The 10,557-nt window shown below is 44.7% G+C and overlaps 1 protein-coding gene and 1 long non-coding RNA gene across 3 annotated transcripts in view; both read left to right on the top strand.

Annotated features, from left to right (window-relative positions):
- LOC116089503 (translation initiation factor IF-2-like) overlaps positions 1–2,935 on the top strand; it is a 3,963-nt gene extending 1,028 nt beyond the window's left edge. Inside the window, exon 3 of the mRNA XM_031369007.1 lies at positions 785–2,935. Within this exon, the coding sequence (XP_031224867.1) occupies positions 785–800 (16 nt within the window). The 3' untranslated portion in view covers positions 801–2,935. The remainder of the gene's footprint in view (positions 1–784) is intronic.
- A 249-nt stretch (positions 2,936–3,184) lies between these two features.
- Positions 3,185–10,343, top strand: LOC116088878. 2 transcript variants are annotated; one of them, XR_004118051.1, is made up of 3 exons: positions 3,185–3,504; positions 7,374–7,658; positions 8,046–10,343. It is a non-coding gene; the product is annotated as an uncharacterized LOC116088878 (long non-coding RNA). The 2 variants fall into 2 exon arrangements; XR_004118052.1 differs by lacking the exon at positions 3,185–3,504 and adding an exon at positions 5,391–5,540.
- Positions 10,344–10,557: the final 214 nt, after the last annotated feature.

The following is a 10,557-nucleotide window of genomic DNA, read 5'->3' as shown; positions in this document are numbered from 1 at the left end:
CCCTGATGGTAGCAGCCCTCCTCCTGCACGAGCACAGACTATCCAGCCTGCCGCGAACACCCCCACCACCCCCCTCCCCGTGCATGCGCGGTGCGGGCTCCGGGGGGGGAGAAGGCGCGCCGCCGCTTGCGCAGGCACGGAACTGGATCGGGCCTCTTAAGTGAGCGAGCAGGGAAAGGGTTAATCTGGGACCTTATGGGTCGACGCTTTCCTTGGGTCTACGGGGCCGCCCGCGGAGGGCCCTGGCCTGCGCACGCGCGCGCACGCGCGCGGTTAGGGGCGCGCGGAGCCCGCGCGCGGGAGAAGGGATGGGCGGGGTTAGGGCGGGGCTTCGTGCCGCAGGGGAGCGAATGCTCGAGCTCAATTCTCGAGCACCCGCCCCTCCCGGAGCTCCCGACTCCAGGGCTCCCGCCGGCGCCCGGCCTCGGCACTGCATCGGGAACGCGGGAGCCTGCGCTCCCGTGCGTGTGCATGTGCGTGGGCCATTTCTGCCCCTGGGCGCGCACGATTCGGGCGCTGAGCTCGTCCTGGCTTTTGGGCAGGTGTCCCGGGCACCGTCTCCCACTGTACTCTCGACCGGGATACCCGGGCAGGATTCTCGGATGCTGGTGGCTTGGTTCGTGCCACTGAGGCATTGTTTATGGGGAGCAGGCGTTTGCAGAACAAATGAAATGCCATCTTTGATTTGGAGTATAAGGGGAAATTCCAGTCACCGGGGACAAACTGCTCAACCCCAAAGCTCTGGATCTGCCAGACTAATTTTGGTGCATTTGCATTTACCCAGGTGCGTCCCTCTGTAGCCATCATGTTCCAGAACTAGGTTGCACTTGATGGAGAGATCTGATAGCCTGGTAATGTCAGCACATTCATGTAAGTTATAACTCCACTGCGGCTGAAACCTTGTGTTCTTTGTGAGGCACTTTCTGATCCACTTTACCTGCCCTCAGGCCCACGACCCGAAAAGCCCCTTTGGCTCCCACATTTTCTGTTCAACCTGCAAACTGGCAGCTGGATTGAGCTATTGTGCTCCTAAGTGTCACTTTATGCTGCTTTGTCACACTTCTAACAGTCTTGTGTCAAATCATGTGAATAACATCTGAAATTAGGGCAGGACCATGGACTTATGGGAAGATGTAAAAGAATGCCTGTACCAGGCTCATGAGTAAACATTAAGGAATACTATGATTGCCTCAGTTTTCTAAAGGACACCCTATTCAGCCTCAGCTATAATATTAACCAATACTGCTTTAACGTCTCCCGAAGTGTTTTAATATACGTCTTCAAATTTTTATTTTCTGTGTATGAATGTTTTGCCTGCATGAGTGTGTGTGCACCACATGTGTGCCTGGTGTCAGAAGAGGGTGTCAGATCCCCTGAGACTGTAGCAGGATGATTGTCATTCACCACACAGAGTTCTTGAAACTAAACCCGGGTCCCCTACAAGAGCAGGTAGTAAGTGCTGTTAACTGCCGAGCCAAAGTTTTAGCTCCCACTCATGTCTTTTGATGCACGCAATAGCATTTGTGTTAGGCTTGGTGAAAGACTTGAGATAGAATAAACCTGATCTAGAGTGAGGCCTCGGTTTTGTTATTTTTTGAAAACGATTTTATTATGTGTGTGTATTGCGCATGTGCATATATATGGGGGTAGTGCATAGAGTGCTTATGCTCCAGGAAGCCAGAGGCACCGGATCCCCTGGAGCCCAAGTTATAGACCATTGTGAGCCACTTGACGTGGGTGCTGGTCTTCCGGAAGAGGAGCAAGTGCTTTCAACCGTGAGCTTATCTCTCCAGCCTTGTAAGCCCTGCTCTCTTTTCTGCAGTAGAGACAGAGAAATCAAGGCAGTCATGAGGAAAATCAACACAACATCCAACTAAGCTTTTAGTGCAAATATTAATCCCCTGTTGTTAAGGACATATATATTATTGTTGGTGTTGAATTCTAACACCATGGCAGGAAGTGGTCCTCATACCTGACACTCTGCCTGCTTACTTTATTCGTGTTTGCACAGCTCTGTGTTTACACTAACTCCTGTCTGTGTTTTGCTTATGGGGGACTAATAATACCCATGTGTCATGGGGTTATGTCGTTAGGCGATAGAGCGATGGCTTAAGTTTGTGGCATGGGAGCACGGCCAGCTTCCAGTAATCTTCAATGTCACCACCTGCTGCTGCTCTTGGGACACACGTGGAAGGGCTTCACTCCTGGATTTATTGTCTGCCTCCCATGTAGGCATGATCCTTTTGCAATAAAGTGCCTGACAATTTTAACTTTTGTATCAACCACTCCTTGAATTCATGTGCTTGGCACCTGTGCTCTGCCTGGCTGATCCTTGCTTATCATTGGGACTCAAGGGGAGAAACAAAAGTGCCCTTCTCATGGGAAGGAGGGTGGGAAACCCCTTGCCTTATCCCACACCACACCCTTAGCACCTATGAAGCTCACAGAAGACCCCAGTTGATAGCAAGAATCAACCCAGAGATCAGAAATAAAAGGCAGTGTGCAGTAATTAATAGGGATCAAGGCCCTCCTGACATACATTGACGCGCAAGGCCTTCGCTGGACGTGTTCTTCCTTTTCTACTAACAATAGCTATTGTGCTGACAATTGCTGGAGTCACTCAGAGCACGATGTTTTCCTCCTGAGGATTGTGAGGCTAGACTGTAGGACATAACAGGGTGGCATGTGGGATACCAGGGCTTAGGTAGACACATAAGGGACAGCTGAAAGGTGTCCTGTTATTTGGGGTTTTTACGAGTGAATGGAGTTGATGTCTCCCTCACACTGACCATGGGGTCTACTGTTGGTTTTAGCTATGGATTCAAGTAGTAGAGATTGGACAGCTTCTTTTGGGGGGGGGGGATTTTTTTATTTACATTTCTAATGTTATCCCCTTTCCAGGTCTCCCCTTGCCTCTGTGAGGGTGCTCCCCTACCCACCCACCCACTCCCACCTTTTCACCCTGGCATTCCCCTACACTGGGACATTGAACACCCTCAGGCCCAAGGGATGCTCCTCTCACTGATGTACAACAAGGCCATCCTCTGACATGTATGGGGTCAGAGCCATGAGTCCCTCCTCATGTACTCTTTGGTTCGTGGTCCAGTTCCTGGGAGCTCCCAGGGGTGTCTGGCTGGTTGACACTGTTGCTCCCCCCACAGGGCTGCAACTCCCCTCAGCTCCTTCAGTCCCTTCTCCAGCTCCTCCATTGGGAACCTCTCGCTCAGTCCAGTGGTTGGCTGTGAGCATCCGCCTCTGTGTTTGTCAGGCTCTGGCAGAGCCTCGCAGGAGACAGCCCTATCAGGCTTCCATCAACAAGCACTTCCTGGCAGCCTCAATAACTTCTAAGTAGTGGCTTTGAGTAGCCTGTGTTCTGTTCCTCATGCCCTTGGTCATCTATGTTTAAACGAAGCCTCCGGTCACCACTTCCTCTGCTGCCTTGAATGAAAAAACGTCTTAGAGGATGAGACCCACTGCAAATAAACTGAACCTAGCCAACTCCAGGTAGGCAATAGCACAACAAAAGGAAAAAAATGTCTCCCCTAGTGCTGTAAGTACCTTTCCATCTTCCTGCCTTGAGAACCCTGGATAGGGTGAAGAACAAAGTGAGCCGACACCACAGAGATAAAGATGTACACACTCAACAAGTGGCCCAGCAAGGACCTTAGCACAGGGGTTAAAAAGCACATGCTACCATGAAAACGGAACAGGGGAATTGGGTTCAGATGGGAAATCATTAAAAGCTGTATTACACATTTAAGACCTGTAGGATGATGGGGGACTAGCAGAAAGAAGAGGGAGAAATAAAATTTCGGACACCAGTGTCAGGGTTCTCTGAAGTAACAACTTACATGATGAATCTCTGTATAAGAAGGGGTTTAGTAGAATGACTTACAGTCCACAGTTCAGCTCTCACAGCAGTGGCTGGCTCTGAACCAAAGTCTGAGAATCCAGGAGTTGCTCAGACCACACAGGAGGGAGGAAGAGACTGCCATGAGAGGAGATGGACCATGAGCACATGGCCATGAGAGGAGATGGACCATGAGCCCATGGCCATGAGAGGAGATGGACCATGAGCACATGGCCATGAGAGGAGATGGACCATGAGCACATGGCCATGAGAGGAGATGGACCATGAGCACCTGGTCATGAGAAGTAGACCCTGAGAACTGTCTGTAACCCGGGCAAGACTCAAAAAAAACCAGCAAGTAACAAGGGGCATATGGTTGGGAAGTAAGTTAGAATAGTTCACAACCTTCCAATCTAGGCTTAGAGTTTATAAATAAAATACCAGGATTTTGTGTCTTTTATACAGACTAGCTAAAGTAAATAATATATTTACAACAGATTAGAATGCTATTGCAGTATCAATGAAGCATTTTAGTGGTTTTGCTAAGAATGAAAATACCTGCAGGAAGCTGAATAAATTGGAGGTACTTCATTAGATTTAATCTAGTTACAAAACAGCCTAAGAATTATATCAGACACACATTTGAGCCATCCTGTAATCTCTGCGCTGACTGCGATTAGAGAAGAAACTCAGTTACTTTAATAGAAAGGTTGAATGGCCAGACCTTTTGGCACCTTGATCAGGTGACAGAATACCTGATCAAATAACATAAGAGAACAAAGTTTCTCTCCAGTTCATAGTTTTAGGAACTTAAGTCCACAGACCATGTGAGAAGCACCATGATCACTTCTCCATCAACGTGCAGCAGAAATCAGTGATAGGAGCATGCACTAAGAAGACAACTTACATCACACAGTGCAGGAAGCAAGGGAAGGGGAGATAGGTCAACAGACAAGATACAGCCCCCAAAGATGTTCTCCAAGTAAACTCCACAGGCTGGGATCCAGCCTTCACTATACACACTTATAAGGGACAGACTATAATTCAAACCATATGTAATGGCTATTCCTGGTTGACAACTTGACTATATCTGGAATGAACTACAATCCAGCATTGGAAGGCTCACCTGTGATCCAGATCTTGAGGCTGGAAGACACTAGTTTCTGACCTGAATCTTGGTATAGAGTTCTTGAGGCATAGTGGCCTTGAAAAGCTTAGGCCCATGCAAAGTGGTATATACCTTTAATCCCAGGAGACTAAGGCAAGGTGATCTCTGAATTCAAGGTCAGCCTCCCAGATTCAGGCATGGTGGTACACACCTTTAATCTAGGCCACACCTTCTACTGGAGGCCTAGTTAGGACATTGGAAGACGGAAGATTCACTCTTCTTCGACTGCTTGCATTTACTTGCCAGCCCATCTGTTGGGACCTACTTCTACAGAAGACCAGCTGAAACAACTAGCCTCATGGAACTGAGCAACTACTAGATTCTTGGACTTTTCTTCTCACAACTGACCATTGTTGGGGAGTTGGACTGCACAGACTGTAAGTCATCGCAATAAATTCCCTCAACATGGAGAGACATTCCATAAGTCCATAAGTGTGTCTCCAGAGAACCCTGACTAATACACCATGCATAGCACTCTGTGTTGAGTCCCAAAAGGCTGATGTCCATCTCACCGAGCAAAATGTAAGTAGCCAGTCTCTAAAAGCCCTATAGTAGTAACAGTCTGGCATTGTTCAGAAGGCAAAGCTGAAACACTTTGAGAGCCAAAGAAAATGCACAGCCACAAGCCCCTGGGAAATCATAAACAAGTCTATATTCCCAAGGTATATTCCCATTCAAAGAGTGAAGACTAGGAGAAATGTAAGGAGGGTTCACGTTCAAAACAAGACTGAAGCATAGCCTAGAAAACATTAAGTTCTATAGCTTTGTGTCCTATATACGGGGCACGTGATGTCATGATATGAGCTCATTTTCCTGAGCAGAGTGTTTGTAGACCACATGACCTCTTCCTTGGACTGGCTCCACTTGTCTCTTGCAGCCTTCTTAGACAGATGTTCCATATTGTATCGTCCAGGGTTTTCACTGCAGCTTGTTAGAAACTTTAACAGTTGCCTCAAAGATTTTTATTGCCTAATTCCAACTGTCACCTTAATGTTGCACTCTGATTATGTTTTGCATAATTTTAACTTCATGTAACCAGATTCTGGGTCTTTTTAAAGTCCCATGGAAGATATTCATGTTTTTTCTTCCATAGAAAATCACTTGTTATACCACCCTGTCATAGAGTTTTACTGCTGTGAACAAGCACCATGACCAAGGCACCTCTTATAAAGGACAACATTTAATTGGGACTGGCTTACAGGCTCAGAGGTTCAATCCATTATCATCAAGGGAGGAGCATAGCATCATCCAGGCAAACATGGTGCCGGAGGAGCTGAGAGTTCTACATCTTCATCTGAAGGCTGCTAGCAGAATACTAACTTCCAGAAAGCTAGGATGAGGGTCTTAAAGCCACACACACAGTGCCAGGCCTACTCCAAAAAGTTCACACTACTTGAACAGGGCCACACCTTCTAATAGTGCCACTCCCTGGGCCAAGCATATATACAAACGATCACATACTTACTGTCACAAGCTCACTGTGTGCTGTAGGTCAGCACATTGGGGTGACAGGTGGATCTGCCTTGCTGTGTTCCAAGTGTTGGACACTCTAGGGGTTTATCTGTTAGTTTACATCTGCAAGGCTTTTGCATACTTGCTGGAACAAGATCTGTATATCCACAGCTCAGAAGTGAGCTTGAGGTTCCTTCTTCTTTATGACCTCCCTTTCCCTGTTCTCTAGAAACTGGGGCACCACAACTCTATAGCTAGCTACAACTGCATGTAGAACTAAGTGTCAGGATAACCAAAAGTAAAAGGAATAGCCAATGAATGCCTGGCTTGATGATGAATTGTCATGTTTCCTGATACATCTGATTAACTTATTTATTTGATCATTTGTAACTTAATTGTATTGTGTGTATATGTTGGGGGTGAGGGTGGGTTCATCATTGTTATAGCATCATGTGGTGGTCATAGGACAGCTCTAAAGAGGCAATTCTCTCTTTCCACCATATGAGTGAGTTCCTGAAAATGAACTCAGGTCATCTGGCTTTATGTCAGGTGCATGTAGTGCTGAGACAACTCATTGGCCCAATACATCTACTTTAAAGAGTTATAGATATCCTCATAAGTTTTCCTTTCATAGTGTATTTCTCTATGTAATTCTGTTTACATTTAGCTCTGTAGACTTCCTATATACCACTGGTACTTCCTTTTAATTTATATTTCTTAGTAATGTGATTAATTTAAGTATGATGTTGGCTTAGATTTTTCAAAACCTACTTTTAATAAAGGTTCTTAAATGCTATGACCTCCATCCGCCAGAGGTAATGGAAAAGAAAGGTTATTAGGATGTGGGGGAAGTGGACCTGTTTAGAAATAGTTCTTTGGAGCGAATCCAATCTGTGTTGTCAGGATATATGCCAGCAGAAGTGCCAGGAGAGCAAACACAAATTGGCCGTGGTGGCACGACCCAGCAGAAACAGTGAGGCCTCCAAAGAATCAGCATAAGTCAGCAGATGTGACCAGGACCAGCTGGGACACCACTAGCAGATGTGACCAGAACCAGCTGGGACACCACCAGCAGATGTGACCAGGACCAGCTGGGACACCACCAGCAGATGTGACCAGGACCAGCTGGGACACCAGGAGAAGTTCTTTATCATCAGGGACAACTGTAGACCAACTAAGTGTTGCAAGGTTAGCTATGCCAGCTGTCATTGTCTGTTGAGTCCTATTTATACTCCCTGCAAACATCATGTGTCCTCCCGCGGGTCTTGCCCCAGCAAAGCACCACATGAGTCTGTCTTAGCAAAACTGCACGTCTATCAGCTGACATCATTCTGCCAATCAGCCTAAGTCCATGGAAGTGGCAAGAAGCCACCAGAACAACACCAGAAATTTTTTTTGGTGCATTTCTTTTTATGAAGTCAGGGCAAATGATGGCCATTAAGGAATGGCAAGGCATACCAATGCTATTCAGCTTTGTCCAGTGTCATCCACTGCCTGTTGGGTCCTTCTTAACATCATGCTTCATTTCATCTATTTGCTTTAGCAAAAATATCTTTTCACTTGTGTCTGCTTCAGGAAAACACTCCTTCATGTGTCTGCCCCAGCAAAACACCACCCAACACAACTGACTTTCCAAAGAAACCGTAAGTTTCCACTTCACTATGATTTAGTGAGATATTATTTTTCAACTATATGGTAGTATTTTCATTACCTTTTTATTGATAGCTGTTAATTTTACATGATTCTACTTTACAATTTCCAAGGATATTATAAAAGAATATTTAACTTTCATTTATTTTTTTGTATGAGACACCATTTTATTTTGTTATTAATATATGTGTCTTAATATTTAAGGTGGGTTTTCTGGAAATAACATATGGTAGTTTTTGTTTGTTTTTATTTTAATCCAAAGAATTGTGCCCTTTAATGTTGGTGGACTCACAACATTGATGAAGGTGGTTTTTGATGCGGTTGAATTAATATAAACTATGTTTGTGACTATTTTGCATTTGCTATCCTTGTACATCCCCTCCCTCCCCTGCCCAGCCCCAGCCCCCCAAAAACCGAGCCAAACACAAAAACAAAACCAACCAACCAACCAAACCAATCCAAATGAACAAAAACCCCAACTGAAGTAAATAGACCTTCCATCAAGTAAGAAGGTCGGGAAAGGGAACCATTTAACTAACAGCCGTGGATTCAGTCTGCCCTTCCTAAGACTGATCCTATGAATGTCACCCATACAGCTCAGAACTTCATGATCCCTGTTTTCCTGGGTGGAACCAGTGTCCATAGTGGGCTGGCATCTTGACTTCTTTAACTCTCTGGAAATCTTGGTGGTTTTTCACCACCAGGTCATCAGGTTTTGAGAAAACTGGAGGAGGCTAGGTTTAGCTAGAACAAATCACTCTGAGGACGGTTTTTGTTACGTAGAGAACAATGCCCTGCCATATTCATGAATGGTTCCATTTACTGTCTACTGCCAAAACACACAGGGAAACTTTATTCCAGTAATTAGTTTGAGGATCAGTAGAACCCCTGAATGAGAAGTGAAATTCACAGTGGTTAGGTTGGAACTTAACTTTCATTTATATCTACTTCTAGTAACAACTCCTTTGCACCATTTGCCCAATAATCTTTCTCCTTTTTCTCTCCATACTTATGTACACATTTGTTCTGACCCAGTTTGTAAGAGAACATCACAGATACATTATTTTCCTCTAAACACCCCAATGTGTGTTTCCTTTTTTTTCTTGGTCTCATTCTTCTCTCGCCGTCCTACCCATTCAGCCCTATCTTTCCTTTCAAGAACCCAGTAATCTGTGGCCGCTGGCAGCTCCAAGTCACACCTTTCTGAAACCTGGGAATAATATTTGTTGCTTTTCTTCCTCTCTTCCGCTTGCAAAGCTCCACAACATGACTCCAGAGGGGAGCACTGAGCTGCACTTCAGATTTTTTTCTCTTTTAAAAGACAGACCTGAAGATTTGAATTTTTGTCATCGACCAAAGACTATTTCATCTAAGAAAGGGGAATGTGTATTCTTCTGTTAATATCCCACGTATTACATTCCCTTTGAGAAGCAGGTTTTGAAGCTGAATTTAGTGTCTCCTTCATTGCGGACACTGTGTGGAGGAGTGCTTCACCAGTCTGCTGGGTGGTGCATAAAGTACAATTACCCTTGTAGTCTGGGACAGTGTCCAAGTGACAACTCAGGTCATTTGGACACTGTGACACTCTACAGGACTGACAGTTTTTCACTTTGAAAGTGGAATTCAAGTTATATCTATTATAAATGATAAATCGAAGCACCTACTGAACTCTTCCTACATCAAATTAATCTTCTGTGCCCCAAAATGTTCATTATTGTATGACTGATATTTAGAAATTGGCCTATCATATTAATACCATTAGGCATGTGATATAAAACTTCTATGTTATGTTACTTATGGTATTTAATGAACTGCATATTATATACCTTTTATACTTGAAACTAGTTCATCAGTGTGATATAAAATGTAATATTTTATCAAAATTACCATTCTTCCAAATATTGTTTAACTAATTTTAAAGGGCTGAATGCATTAGCGTTTGCTGCAGGTGAGCAAAAATTATTTTCATCTTTTGGAAGTCAAAAGACCATGCTGTTTTCTCAGCCATAAGTACCTCAATGACAATGCAATTAATAGTTGAAGTAAAAAACTTCATTAACATTTGTGATGGAGTCGTGCTCCTCAACTGCACATACAACTCTGAGGTACGTTGTTGACCCCTTGACTTTTAGGTTGTATATTTCATGTATATTTAGGTTCATATTATCACTTGTCACAGCTGGTGAAATGGCCACTGAACTAGCCCATTAATGGCACAATATTTAGCTTCTTATCGACATCAAAACTCAGCATCTGTTCACAAAGTTACTGTTCAGGTAAAGACATTGAAGAAAAGCAGCTTACAGCAAGGGGTGGCTCCTTACATGGTCTCTGGGTGAGGAACTCCAAACGTGTCACTGCATATCAATCAACATTCCTTGAGCAGGCTGCGTTATGTCTCAAGATTCAGTTTCCTTATTCCTACAATCAGAAGAAA

The sequence above is a fragment of the Mastomys coucha genome, unplaced genomic scaffold (genome assembly GCF_008632895.1).
Source record: "Mastomys coucha isolate ucsf_1 unplaced genomic scaffold, UCSF_Mcou_1 pScaffold14, whole genome shotgun sequence".
Classification (NCBI taxonomy): Eukaryota; Metazoa; Chordata; class Mammalia; order Rodentia; family Muridae; genus Mastomys; species Mastomys coucha.
Note: the sequence above shows the minus strand (reverse complement) of the source record. Positions and strands in the feature narration are given on the sequence as shown.